Here is a 15,424-nt window from a genome sequence, read left to right on the forward strand (position 1 = left end):
ATACAATTGCAATTTAAGACTTCGACTCGGTCATGGCTGATGGAATGAGAGCATGGATTAAATAAAGGGTTCTGTTTGAAATTCTGTACACATTCTGATGTTGGCAGAAAGATGCCAGAGTTCCAATATGATACACCTGAAGAAGGTCGGAGGTTACATTGGCTAAAACATTGTGAGAATAGCATCCAAAATAGGAACAGTGGTCTGAATACTGAATAATTTAAATGATGCAAACAATAATAATCAAAAAGAAGAAAAAATAATAAGAATAAAAAGTATTGGAAAATGAAAAGCATAAAATCTTCTGGGACATGGACATTCGAATGGACATACAATGAACATACGAATGGACATACAAATGGACATATGAATGGACACTCATCAAATTTATTTAAAGGGAGACAACCATAGGAAAGAAATGAGTTAAAACGAGCAGATGTACATTGGTGAATAAGGATGAGGATTTCAAAGGATGTAACTGGTCCTCAAGATTCCTAAGAAAAAATGTTATCTTTATGTACTTACACATAAACAGTGTATACAAATCTTAATACAATAATAATCTTAAATGGTGTACATGGCATATCTCTTGTCAAACTCTGGTATCTTTGTTGAACTCAAGAATCTGCATAGAATTTCAAATGAAACTCTTTATTTAATCTACATATTTTTAATATATCATTTTTAGCAAAAAAAGAAAGCACGGATATACAAATATGTTTATCAGTTCAAACATTAACACAACAATATTTTCAATGGGTTACAAAATATATATTCTAAAATGGTATACTATAATATCTACTGTTATATAAAAAGACTTTGTCTATATGAGTGTGTGTTTTTGTGTGAATGCGTTCCCTATGGAATCGAAAACGGCTGGGACGATTTTTATGAAATTTCACATGAAGGTACTTTATGTGCCTAGCTTTCTTCTTAAATAGGTTTTGTATTGGAATGACTTAGATAAGTATCAATAATCGAAATAATCCAAGGAACAGGCGATTTTGATCAAAATTAACACCTTACACAACCTAACATCACAAGTGCACTTGGTAAGTTTTATTAATACACAAGCCGAAAGGCCCGATATATAAAACCAACGGTAGGTTTTTTGATGACAGGGACCCATTTGAAATGAATGTTTCTGTTTAAAGCACAATTGCATCATGATACATGACTTTTTCATTTCAAACTTAAATTCAAGCCATTATCATAGCACAAGTAGTAATGCAAGGCATATAAAATTAACAGTAGGTTCTTTGATATTACTGGGGCGCATTCAAAATGAATATTTCTGTTTAGAGCACAATTGAAGCATAATACTTGACTTTAGCATTATAAACTTTAATACAAGCCATTATATATAAAAATAATTTCATAAAATCAACAGTAGATTCTCTGCAGTGCAATGTATACGAAAATCTATTGTGAATTTAGTCATTGCAAGAGGCACGTGAAGCTTTCTCCAGGTGCACTGCTATAGGTCCCCAATTAGAACATGAAATCAATCGATTTGATTCAAAAATGGACGATGTCATTGATTTCGATGACAATAAAAGTATGGAAGTGTAAAACATTAATTGATCATCATTCAATCCCGGGAAACGTCGGGTCACCCTGCTAGTATATAATATTCTGCTTGTTCCTTCCTTAGTCCATGTGTCATGCTTTGAAAACGACCAAATACAACTTTTGAAGGCTAGACCTGCTTCCAAATAGGTAAAATCTGTGAAATTTGGTTTGAATAAGCCAATCTGACAACCCTGGACAAGAATATTGGAGTGACTTCCCTTTGATGTATCCTTGCTTTCGAATATCATTATAATAATATATAATCATTGATGCAATGATGTGAGAAAGGAACTCTTATTAACTTCTATGTGCAATGGTTCCTTACTGAAGAAAGACGTCATGTACATTATGTAAAAAAAGGTAACACTAGAAAGAAACAGGGCAAAAGACAAAGAACATTGTCTGCTAAAAGATGCTGAACTGAAGGAGTGAATTAAAGATTTTCTCTTACAATGTAATTTTATTATTTGTATTGAACTATGTAGCACACTATTACTTTATGAGTATTTATTAATTTATCTCGCTTGGGTCAGTTTAATATTTAAAATACAATCGACACTATTTTCATAGAAACGTTAATAAACTCATATTTGTTGTGTGTGTGTGTTTGTGCGCGTGTGTATGTGTGTGTTTTATTCCATTTTCACCCCTAGCAAGGCATAGTACCACTTTGATGTATTAATATCGTATTAATATTTAGATCGTTACTACCAGGAGTGGAAGATTTTATTTTACACAAAACTTTAAAAAAATATATAATTAAAGGAATTGTTTTGGCATCAGAAGCTAGGCACAAATTTTCCCGATTCTGATACCCACAAAAGTTCCGATTATTCCAATTCCTATTAATCGTCCCAAAACTACTATGTTATATATAGAGTCGTTGAAGTTCCTCTTCTTTTTCAGGAAAACCTAAGTGAAGCCTTGAAGCAAGGAACGGACAGTCACGAGAAGCGACGGGTGCAGGTCAGTCTAGTGCAAATTCTCCATCGTTTCAAAAATGTAATATTATTTATTCTGTGATTTTGCCAGCACCTGAGGCAAAGCAATTGTCATGTCCTTTAACATGTTCTCACTCTCTTTTACACCTGTCTATGGTCCAACTCTTCATCAAACGCATGCTTGTCTAGCTTAACCCGTTTGATCCCTACGCATTGACTATTCAGATAAATTAAACTATTAATAGTAGACAAGAATTCAGGTAAAAAAAGATTCTTTATGTCAGTGTTTTTCTTAGTCTGCTTGTCTGTCCGTTCCACTTTTTTTTTTTTCAGAAATTCCTGGAATAATCTGGCTGAAATTTTGTATTAATCTTTGTTGTGATAAGGTGCAGCAAACTAAGTATTATAATATCCGTCCGATGCATAAGCAGGGATTAGTTATCACAATGCCAAATTTATTCTCACTTTTTCTCAGACATTACCGTGCCGATCTGGCGAAAATTTTGTATTAATCTTTGTTGTGATACAGTACAGCAGACTAGCTATTATGGTATCCTTTTGATTTACAGTTACAACAATACCACACTTACTTTTTCTTGGAAACTACTGAACCGATCTGGTTGATATTTTGTATGAATCTTTGTCATAAGGTGCAGCAGACTATGTATTATGGTATCTTTTTGAAACACAGCGATTAATAATAGTCACCATAATATCACATTTACCTTCACTTTTTCTCAAAACAACTTAGCCGATCTGGATGAAATTTTGTATGGCCCTTTTTATGATAAGGTGCAATATTATGGTATCTGTTCAATGCACAGTTAGGATTAATAGGGATCAATGTTTAATGCGACAATTATCCGTCAATTTAGAATAAAGCACTCATTCTAAGTCAGCTGACCATAATTTTTCCTCGTTTTTAATGGGTTAAATATCTAGTTTTATTTAGATTTATAGATTTCAGTATCTGAAACAAATCTATCAGACAGTATATATCTATCTATCTATTTATCTATGTACCTATTCTCTAAGAATACCCATTCCAGCAGTGGCAAAATAAATTCCTTAAATAGAACCGTCTTATGAAGATTAGGATCAACATATAATGCCCCTAAAGCTTATGACTAGAATTTTTATTTTAATTTTGAGCAAAATGCACTATAAGATTTTGATAAAGCCTAACTTCAAGGACTCCTAAGAGGAATTTGACATACAGGGCTTAAGTGTGGACTGTGAGTTTACTTTTTGCAGTATTGTACCTCTTGCTTTCCTTATTTTATCCTTTTAATCCTCACATTCAATGAATGATGTTTCCGATCTTCAACCACACCTCTCCTGAGTCGACATTGTTAAATACCAGTGACAAATGAAGTGTATGTACAGGACGACTGGAAACAAATGCCGAGATAAGTGGAGAGCACATACAGCACCTAGAATTCCCAAATGGTCATCGATCTGGTACTAACCAGGCTCAACCTTGCTTAACGTCAGTCATATGATGAGAACCGGTGTGTTAATGCGATTATGCCGTATATGAACTAGTTGATACATGTACTAGGTAACTCACCAACTTGAATATTTTTCCATTTCATGAATTTAACAATTATCCTATCTCATAACTTAACCAACTATATGATATAGCTGATATATATATATATATACACTAGTTAACTAACCTGCTTGGATTATTCCAAAAAGATTATTTTATTTAATGGATTTTGCAGTTCTTATATTGATATATTTAATGCATAGTACGGCTTGATTTGGTTAATAAATTATTGGGATTGCTTTGGTTTATTATTGTTTTGTGCATGGCAATTGCTGTTTTCTAAACTTGATTTTTTACAGTTACACTTCCAAAAAGATTAAAATCAAAACTGAAAACAGTGCTGAAATATAATAATAATATAATATTGTACTCAAGTAATAGACCTTTGCCAATCATCCAGGACCTAAATACCTAGACAGATGGTTGAAAACTGATCTAAAGCCTTTCCTGTCGAAAGAACAAAAATGTCTTTTAATAATCAAAGAGTCTGAACATTCTAATGCTTCAATGACAATGATTCATGAGACTTTGGCAATGAAATAAGAATCAGCATTTTTAGAAAATCGTGACATAATCACGACCCTGGCTCGAAAGCCATCTGTCAAGGGTGACCAACACAGATTATAGCCACCTCTCTTTTTATTTTTAAAGATCATCCAATTTTGATATCCAATTCACTGATGATTATTCCTTTATTCAAAAATATCTCTATCTCTTCTCAGATGTCATGTCATATTTATGTGTAAAAACCAATGTCATGATTGCTTTTAGTGTCCATTTTATTCTAATTTGCAGTCGCTGGATATACATTCATTTTTTCAACGTGACAAAATGAAATGAATTTATGTCTAACATAGTAAAACTAAAATAGTGTTTTAACTTCGCAGTGGATAGAGACGTTGAGTCTCTATCATTCCAGGCGAGCAGTGTCTGAAGATAGTGGTTTCAATCCCATCCAAACAGATCAGAGGATTAGTTGGCCAAAACGTGGTGAAACAACAACTATGGAAGGCAGTAATTATTCGAGATTTTGAGTTATAAAACTCATCATTTCTATCTTGTTGCGGTTAATCACCTGAAGAAGGCCAGAGGATAAGTTGGTCGAAACGTGGTTAAACGACAACTATGAAGATGAGGACAACAGTTCACAAAAAGAATGAATGCACAAATTATAAAGCCTCATCTCAAACGATTCCAAAAAATAATTTTAACATCAGGTTATTTTTATAGGTAATAAGAAGAATACCTACGAAACTATATGAATAAAATCATTGGAATTTGGATCAACATCCATTATACGATTCAAATTCTAGGAAATGACTAAAATTCAAGGCTTAAGCTAAACAAGTCTTAAGAAGAAATTGAAATTAAAAAAATCTTTTAACTATCGATCAAATTCAAGAAATTTTGTTTAATTAATGTCTTTTAACTATGGATCAAAATTCAAAAAAACTAACTATAAATAAAATTCAGGAAATTTTGTTTAATTAATGTCTTCTAACTATGGATTAAAACTAAAAAATCTTCCAACGATGGATCAGAATTCGAAAAAAATCTTCCAACTATGGATCAAAATTCAAAAAATCTTCTAACTATGGATCAAATTTGGGAAATTTTGTTTAATTAATGTCTTCTAACTATAGATCAAAATCAAAAAATCTAACTATGGATCAAAATTCAAAAAATCTTACTATGGATCAGAATTCAAAAAATTCTTCTAACTATAGATCAGATGTAATACGAATCGTATATATTTGAATTAACATGACAAAACTAACTGAATAGTAAAGCTAAAATAGTGTTTTAACTTCAGGTGATTCTTTTTTTTATAAATAACTATAAGAATACTTGTTTCAGGACGGGTAGAATGAATTCCTCTAACAGAACAGCTTTGCACCGCTTTTATGCCCTCTTATGAAGATTAGGATCAACATATAATGCCCCTAAAGCTTATGACTAGAATTTTTATTTTAATTTTGAGCAAAATGCACTATAAGATTTTGATTTTAGAAAATGTCTACTAAAATTTAAAGCCTAACTTCAAGGACTCTTAAGAAGAGGTAGAAATACAAGGAATATTGCATAAGTATGGACTGTGAGTTTACTTTTTGCAGTATTGTACCTCTTGCTTCCCTTTTTTTAGCCTTTTATTCCTCACATTCAATGAATAATGTTTCTGATAAAGGGAGAAGAATTGCTGCTTTGGGGAGTTAAAATCTACCAATCTATCAATTTATACCCATATGCTAAAAGAATACCCATTGCAGGAGGGGTGCAATTAATTCCTCAAATAACAGTTTTGCACCACTTAATCTAACCAACTATATGAACTTGTTGATATATGCACTAGTTAACTCACCCACTCGAATTACTTGAAAAGATTGGATTGTTCTCATTTCATGTATTTAGCAGTTATCCTATCCCATAACTTATCCAACTATATGAACTAGTTGATATATGTACACTAGTTAACTAACCTGCTTGGATTATCCAAAAAGATTATTTTATTTCATGGATTTTGCAGTTCTTATATCGATATATTTAACGCATTCTATGACTTGATTTGGTTAATAAATTATTGGATTGCTTTGGTTTATTATTGTTTTGTGCATGGCAATTGCTGTTTTCTAAACTTTTTTTTTACATTTATTTTTATACGCTTTTGGATTTCGTCATGCAGGTGGATTCATTGAAGAAACAGTTATCGACTTCTGTAAAGGAAAAGGAAAATTACGAACGGAAATGCAATCGACTGTACCATGATTTGGAAAAAAAGGTTTGACATTTATTTTCAAGTCTTACGTACGCACACACACATACACCGGCCCTGTCGGTGGGGCATTAGAATATGCCGACTGCCCCCCTGCAGAGGGTAAAAGTCCCTCAGTGAGGGTCCTGGATATGACCTTAAACTATATCCAGTGGTGAGGCCCCAGGTTGTGGGCTTTGGGGGAGTGTGGAGCAACCCTTTAATTACCATTGCTCCCAGGTCCACTCTGACCCGGAGTGGTAGTACCTGTTAGGGTCCCAACTATGGGTTAAATAGAAACCGACGTGAAAACAACAAATATTAAAAAAAATTTTCTTCAAAATTTTTGGATTCGGCATTAAATAACCCGAAAAGGGTTGATATGCCGTAAAACAAAAACAATCAACCAACCAACACACACACACACACACACATATATAAACTGAGTGTTTTTGTAGAGGTGGCAGACTTAAAATTGACAACTCTATTTTCTTTAATTGCGGGTATTTTGAATTTAACTTGGTTTGACAATTCATCATTAATGGACTGATACCTAAGCAACATTTGTAAATTGTGCCAATTCACTTGGAAAATCATTTTGAGACATTTGATGAACAAATAATATCATGAAACTGGCTACATTGTTCGTGCAATTTAACCATATTAGATTATTTCTTTTGGGATAGGAAAATTTCAAGTATCTGATGATAAACCAGACAAAATGGACCACTTGGAAGACAACATTCAACATGTTATTACCGAAATACAGCCTGATTTAATGTGTAAAGTTTGTGAAAAGTTGACCTCTAGATTACGCCATATTTGCCCAAAATTGTATTTAAATTATAAATGCTGAAAATCAATCTTTAGAATAAATCATATAGTGGTGATTTATTTTAATTTAAAGTCTGCTGCCTCCCTTATATATATATATATATGCTTTCAATTTGTCTTTACAATAAGTATTAATGTGTTGCTACACAGTCATGAGCATGTTTCGGTCTTCTAGTATTTAGTAACTACAGACCTCATCAGGTAACAACGCTTATCATTCAAAAGCGGAATTTGTAATGCATTAAGAATTCCGCTTTTGAATATAAGCGTTGTAGCCTGATGCGGTCTCTAGTTACTAAATACTAGAAGACTGAAACATGCTCATGACTGTGTAGCAACAAATACTGCTTATGTAAAGACAAATTGAAAGTGTAACTTGCTCTACTTCCGTATTGAGCACTCTTGTATTAACCTGGTTATATTTTACTGGTTTCCTTACCTTTGAAAAATAGCAACCTCAAAGTATATATATATATATATATATATATATATATATATATATATATATATATAGTCATCCACATACACTACTGTTTCGCTGTTTCACAGCTCATCAGTGCAGCTAGACAGGCAACTACTTCAAGCCAGGATTGAAATCCGACCATCTGTACGACAGTCAAGGCTCCTAACGACTATGCTATCGGCGGTTGCTGTATGAGTCATGAGTTTAACGATGTTTTGACATCGTCCGAACTACCTAAGCTCGATAGTCGTAACACTAGACATGCTAATGTTTAGGACAAATGGTCGGTAAAAGCCAGAAGTCCTCGTCAGGCAACTTAATAAATGGTTGCTTGCCACTGAAGAAACGAGTCCTCAAATCAAGCTTTAAGGAGTGGTTTCTTCTGTGGAAAGCAAGCTGAGTCGACAGATGAAGACATGTGGTTTTAACTGATCATTTGTCCAAAACATTAGGATGTCCAGAGTCGTGACCATTTGAATTTGTTTATGTTAATAAAAATGTCTTGCTCTTCTTTTATTGAGCACTCTTAATAACCTTATTAAATTCATTAGTTATAACTAGGGCTGTAACAACAGCATATTCTTTTCACTGAGTATGTATCTATTAATATCTTATATGTTTTTACATAGATTGATGTTGTTCTCGGTTGATTAAGTGTGTTTAACTGTGTTGTTCGAGAGTCAAAAGAATAAAAAGAATATTTTGTTGTCACAGTCCTAGTTATAACTCTTGAATACCTTTAACCTTACACACACACACACACACACACACACACACACACACACACACATATATATAAAAGTGAACGTGTCTGTCTGTTTATCTGTCTGTCTGTGTACATTTCCCTACACAATAAATCTGTCAATTTTCAGTCTACAGACTCGAAATTTGATATACAGGGTACTAAGATTTGGGAAAATCTTTGTAATCCATTTTCAGCCAGAAATTTGGCTTTTAAGAGGCCAAAGTTCAACAATTTGACCTTTGAGAACGACAAATACCAACGATTTTACCTTTCAGATAAAGTTCAACGATTTGACCTTTCAGACTACAAATACTGAAAAATTGGCTAAAAACATTAATTTCTTCACCCTGAACTGGGCACTTTTCAACAGGGAGGGGTTGCTTTTTTCGCCGATATTTTCGAAAGTCATCCCCTCTTTTTGATTGTCTAGCCTTACTTTAAACCTACATCACTTCCGGTTTGGCAAGTGGTCGTAACAGCAAAGACGTCATGTTTTTTCCTGTTCTTTTCCTCCCTTTGCGGTACAGGTTCGAGCCTACCTTCCTACTACCACTTTTTTTCTTCTTTTTTTTTTTGCTCAACACACACCTCCAAACACCCGGGCAATGCTGGGCTGAAATGCTAGTATATATATATATTTTAAATTCTCATGACCAAGTCTTTATTCATATTTTTACTTGTCAAATTAAAAAAGAAACATTTCAATGTAACTCTTGACAATATTTCACAAAAAAAACAAAAAAAAAACGAACAACCAGGAATAAACATAATTAACAAGATGCATTTGTTTATACAGCTCATCATGTGATTGCTATATCACTTCCGGGGGGATAAAAAATCTTCAAGCCAAAAATATCCCCAAAAGCTATTTTTCTGCATTTCCCATGGAAAACCCTAACCCAACTCTCATAACTGGTTGCCTAAAATGCTTCACTTATTTATTTATTTATTCTCTATAGTTATTTACCTTCTCTATAGTAGGCCAGATATATACGGCACAATCACATTGACACACCAGTTCCCACTGGATCACTAAAGTTAAGCAACGTTGAGCCTAGTTAGTACTAAATGGGTGACCATTTTGGACTTCTAAGTGTTGTATGTGCTCTCCGCTTATCTCGGCATTGTTTCCAGTCGTCCTGGTCTTCTCCTTGCCACTGGACCCAAGCAGTGTCGATTCAGGAGAGGTGTGGTTAGGGATTGCGCAACCCTTGCCTCACAATTACATGCGCAACTGCCCTTACAGGGGGTATCCTTTGTCTTTCGAGACTGAACGGAGGCATTGATTGATCAGTAGGCCAAATGCATTCCCTATTAGAAATTAAATTTTGGTTTATTTGTTTATTTTCTTAAATTTTAATCCGACAGTGCCAACAATATGAAGAGAGCATCACTAAACAGCACCAGTTGAAATTAGCCATTACAGAAATGGAGAAGACGGCACAAGAACATATCTACAGTCTTGCATCCGAGAGCGAAGTTGCCATTTCCGTCACGCAGCAAAAACTTGTTGAAGCCCACAACAAGCTGGAACATTTCCATCGATTCATTAAGGTAAATAACGAAACAATATTTCACATATCGTACAAGCACACCTTTGAGAAGTGTCATGTCACCCCTAGTTCTAAGATCCACCCTCATGTAGAACCCCCAGTCTAACCTACAAACTAAATAGAACCTGAACATCAAACTGCATCTTGTTGTATGCCATTTAGATGGTTGATAAGCAGGTCTGGATTACAATATGGTAGACTTCAAGTCCAATGTAAATAAGTTCTTGTTGAACCATCCCCTTAAATAATCAAAATTCTACCCAATCTACACCATTAACGGTTACTACACTACCATCTTACATTCATTAACCTTTATCCTTAAGTGGCCTTTGGGCCTTGATAAGTGGTGACTCCTTTTTTTATTTTTTTATTTTTTGATACTTTGGTTTCACTCATGTTACTGAAATAGTTCTCTTAATTCCAGAGAGTTTTCCTTTTTTTTCCATCATTTTAATGGAAGATTTATTAGTTCATACATATATGGAAAATTATTACAGAAAACCAGAGAAAGAGGTACTTTAAAACATTTAAAACTGTTTATATTTTGTTTACTTTTGGGAAGGCATGTCAAACTTGACGGATGTCAGCTATTGTGCGATGCTATATTGGTTCTTTTCAAACGTTGACAACAATTGGATGCCTAATATACACATGATCCTTAATTACAGCTAACCAAATTATTTAATCTTTTGGTATTGAAATTTTAACCAGAATCTTTTCTCTCAGTTTTTTGCAACTACAAATCTATAATTTATTTCTATGTCCCTTCAAAATTACCGATCTGTAAAAAGCAGCCATGTTTTTATTTGGTCGCATGATGAATGCAGTTTCATTTGTTCATAATTGGTTTATTATATTGATACTTTCTTGACAGACTTTGAGCCGAGAGTTGGTGTTACGAACGGACCAGACGAAAGCCATGGTGAAGAGGGCTGAGATGAAAAAGCTTCGCCAGGAAAAACCTTCCCCGATGAGTATGCAGAAAGCTAAAACATTAGCCAAAGACATCTTGAACATCAGTGATGCAGAAATGGATGATATCATGAAGGCAGATTCTGCCAGTGCGAAATTGGTGAGTTTATTATTATTGGGATAGTAGTAGTAGTAGTAGTAGGAGGAGGAGTACTTAATAGGCGTTCTCATATAGTCCAATGACCAGCGATCACTCACGGGTCTTCCCTGGAATCTGAGTGACAACAAGTCTCCTCAGATTTCCTATGCTCTCCACCTCTCTTCATAACCAGTATGGATGGCTTTACGTTTCTGCAACAGCCACTAATCATTGATTTTTTTGTTGGCAACGACCATTGGTATTCCCTGGGGTTTGGGTGGCAAAATGCTTTCACAAGACTGCAGTGCTCTTCACACTTTTCTAGTGGAGGTCTAATTAGTTCTCTCCCTCCTTGGTCCTTTTGGACCCTTCACGACTCTTTGGTGTGGCGCTAAATGATGTAGACGCCAACATTTTTTCAGAGTGAGTGGGCATGTGGGGTGTGTAGTTAACTTAACATTTTGTGGTTTCGGTTTTCTTGGTTCCTTAAGATTGCAGTTATTTTCATTATTGCTATCTGTTGTATCTTCTCAGCCATCGCCTGATTCCAATTTCTCCCATTCATTATTATTATTAGTAGTAGTAGTAGCAGTAGTACTCACCAATAGTTCTTGCACAGATCATCAGAGATTACTCACTGATAATAACCGGTGGCATTCCCTGGAATCTGGGTGCCAACAAGTTTCCCCAGATTTCCTGTACTCTCCACCTCTTTCAATAAGCATTGTAAATGAATTTGCATTATCGCAACAGCACCTACACTTGATTTCTAGCTTGTTTCTAACAAACATGATGGCTGAGGGTCATGTTACTAAATATTAGTTTTTGGGATCTAGCAGTAACACAAAAATGTACTCATTATGAGTATACTGGTTGTGTATCCCCTATGTGACTGGAATCTGCCCTTAGTATATTCCCAGCAATTGTAACCATAGATTGGCAATCCTGGTTAAGAGGTCTTAATTTGGGAGCTTTGGTGAATGTGAAGTCACCCCTAAGTTGCTATAACTCCTAGATTGATTCTAACCTATAGACGTCCCCATCTCCCCAAAAAAGTGTTAAGAAGTTTAAAAAAAAAGAAAAAAGGAAAAACTACAACAAAAAAAAGAAAACAAGTTTATCATCAGAACAAAAGTATAGGAAGTTGTTCACCAAGGTAAACAAAAGGGAACTAAAATAGGATCCTTAATCAATGTGTGGCAATGATTTTAAACATCTGTTAGGAAGTAAAACATATCCACCAATAGAAAAAAGAAATAAGTTTATCAACAGAGCAAAGGTTAGTAGAAAGACAATAGGGAGGAAGTTGTTCTCCAAGGCACACAAAAGGCAGCTGAAATAGGATTGTTAATCAAGGTGTGGCAGATGGTTGGAACAAAAGATCGGACATACAGTTTGATACATTTGGAGTTAGTTTATAGACAGTTTTAGGCATAGCAGTGAATTTTGCAACAGTTAAGACCAGTTTACGGACAGTCTTGAGCAAATCGAGATAAGCTAACATCAACTGATGACTACAACCTCGACAGAAGATTCAAATGCGGATATAGAGGATTGTTTTCTGCGATGGTGTCACACACCCAGAGCCCAACTGAATATGTACAGAATGTTTTTTGTGTTTTGATTCGTTTAATATTTTCATATTTGTGAGCCACTGCACACCCTCTTGGTCAATGTGAGAGACAACAACACTGCCAGAAGAGAAGATGAAAAAGAAGACCATGGAAATAGCGTTGGGAAAGGAAATTATTGTCTAGCGGAGGAGCAAGTGGTTGTACAGTACTAACTATCAAAGTTCTTCGGTTTGGCCCTAGGAGGTTTAATCTTTCCCAGGCATTACCTTCTCCTTTTGGGAGGATTGTTTTTGTTCGTTTGTCCAATCGTATGAGACTTCTCTATGGGGAATGTTAATAGGTCAGTTCTTGCCTATTTTTCCAGCCGCTCCCTTCATTTGGTATGTAACAGAATGTCAGCTGCTTACCCAAGTGGGAGTCCATGTAAAATAGAGGCACATTAAGGAAACAAAGATGACTGTCTGTATACCCCCCCTCCCATACACTCTACTGCCTTGACACTTTCCAGATTTTGGTTGTATTGATCTTCTTCAGTTCAGAAATAGTCTGGAGATTGTTTCCATAGATTGTTTATCTTTGAGATAATACCACAGATAAAACTTGAGAGAATTATGATTCAGTGAGTTTGAATCCCATTCAGGATCACAACTTCTACTGATGAGACGGTCACAAAAGTAGCCTTGTCTAACATAATGGACAGCTCTATGTCGGGTAGTAAGTGCATCAACTAGTGCTAATCACTATAGGTGTAACGGGACATCTCACGTGCATCACGTTGTAACGAGAACGATGTCCCGGGCCTGCGTCGTCCAGTGGTGGACCCCTCCAGCGTGACCAGTCTCGCACTGGTCCCTGGAAAACATACCTCCGCTGCTCAAGGCACGTTAAACGTGCATGACCCCAAGTCCGTGTGGCAACATTGTTCTCTTCGGCCGTCAATCTGGTTTCGTGTCGGTGTCTTCGTCGTCTGGCGTCAGGGCATACCTGAAATAAACTGCATCTTCACTTATGCCGGCAATCGAAAAACAAAGAAAAAACTCTGAGGTCATTTTCGTTTAAACCAAATAAAATAATTATTTGCAATCATTCTACACTTGTTTAAAGTCATGTTTTCGTTATCCGCGCTTCGTGATGCAGGTACTTGAGATTTCAGGTTAATTCTCTAGCTAAGAACAAGATCTTTTTAAGTTAGTCCTTACTGAGATTTCTGCCCCTGCCTCTCACCCCAGGCGGGGCGAGAGCCGATGTGTACGCTTCGCTCGCTAGCCAAAGACTGCCAAAAACCCTTCTATATCTCCTTTTTCGAGTAGGCGATCGTTGTTTATATCAAAAGCATCTTCCTTCCTTTTCTCCATTATCTTCTATTCCCCCCTCTTTCTTCTCTTGTGAATTTCTTTTTCTATCCCTCTATTTTCTTATACTTTTCCCTTTCTCTATTGTTTTGTGAACATATCTGTCAAACTAGCTTGGTGGTCTCTGAGTTAAAACACCACGGGTCCCCGATTTCCGAGCAGACATTTTGGAGCCCAATTCTCGAGACTGTCCGAATCAATTACGTTAGTTAAAACTCATTCTCACCAGATCCAACTAGAAAAATAATCTCTTTTTTTTCGCCATTAAAATAGATATCCTGTCTCCCAAAGATCTCATAAACGCCTGTCTTAATCTTTGACACAGTATCAGCACGCCCCCCCCCCCCCGGCCATAAGCATTCTTATCTTCACCTAGCTGAACGGGACACCCGGCATCGTCCGGTGTCCCGTCACATCCGCCCTCCCCTTACACCTGTCAATTAGCCATAATTGGCATATACGCGACCTGCATCAGAAGCCGGATCCGAAACTAGTAATTCTACAGTCTAGGTCAATTAACAGCAACTAACAAAAATTGTCCATTCGGCATGCAAAAATGTTCCTGTATCAATGGTCCGGTTGGTATGCAAAAATGTTCTGCTCTAATGGTTCTGCTTATCCCGGTGTATGAGATTGTGTACATGCATATATATTTTTTTCGATTGTTAAACTCTCATTTTTTTTTCTCTACTAGTCCTTTTAAGGTGACTAACCCATGTACATGCAAAACAGTTTCTCTTTTCTTTTCATTTTTTTTTTCAATATTCGGTCCTTCTCTATGCCTTAACTATGTGCATGCAACTGAGGAAAGATAACCATGCTCAGTTCACTATCAAAGGAGGGCTCATACACCCTTTAACTACTTGTTCATTTTCTCTTTCTCATAATTCATAAAACAATCAGAAAAATATTTGCACTTTTTATATTTGTTTTTTTCTTCCATTCTTTTTTTTTTTTTTTTGTTAATAATGGCTTAGGGATTGACTGTGCTGCAACCTTGGGTTTTGTCGATAGTTGCAGCCCATGCACCCTATCCAG

The 15,424-nt window shown here is 35.6% G+C and overlaps 1 protein-coding gene across 2 annotated transcripts in view; it reads left to right on the plus strand.

Moving 5' to 3' along the window:
- LOC145249691 (centlein-like) overlaps positions 1-15,424 on the plus strand; it is a 1,118,615-nt gene that overhangs the window by 1,097,455 nt on the left and 5,736 nt on the right. For both annotated transcript variants that reach the window (XM_080111490.1, XM_080111491.1), the window contains exons 25-28: positions 2,479-2,538; positions 6,746-6,841; positions 10,225-10,410; positions 11,284-11,481. In XM_080111490.1, coding sequence (XP_079967616.1) covers positions 2,479-2,538; positions 6,746-6,841; positions 10,225-10,410; positions 11,284-11,481 — 540 coding nt within the window. The remainder of the gene's footprint in view (positions 1-2,478; positions 2,539-6,745; positions 6,842-10,224; positions 10,411-11,283; positions 11,482-15,424) is intronic.

Source organism: Euprymna scolopes, chromosome 28 (assembly GCF_053919585.1).
Source record: "Euprymna scolopes isolate OS-2025 chromosome 28, ASM5391958v1, whole genome shotgun sequence".
Classification (NCBI taxonomy): domain Eukaryota; kingdom Metazoa; phylum Mollusca; class Cephalopoda; order Sepiida; family Sepiolidae; genus Euprymna; species Euprymna scolopes.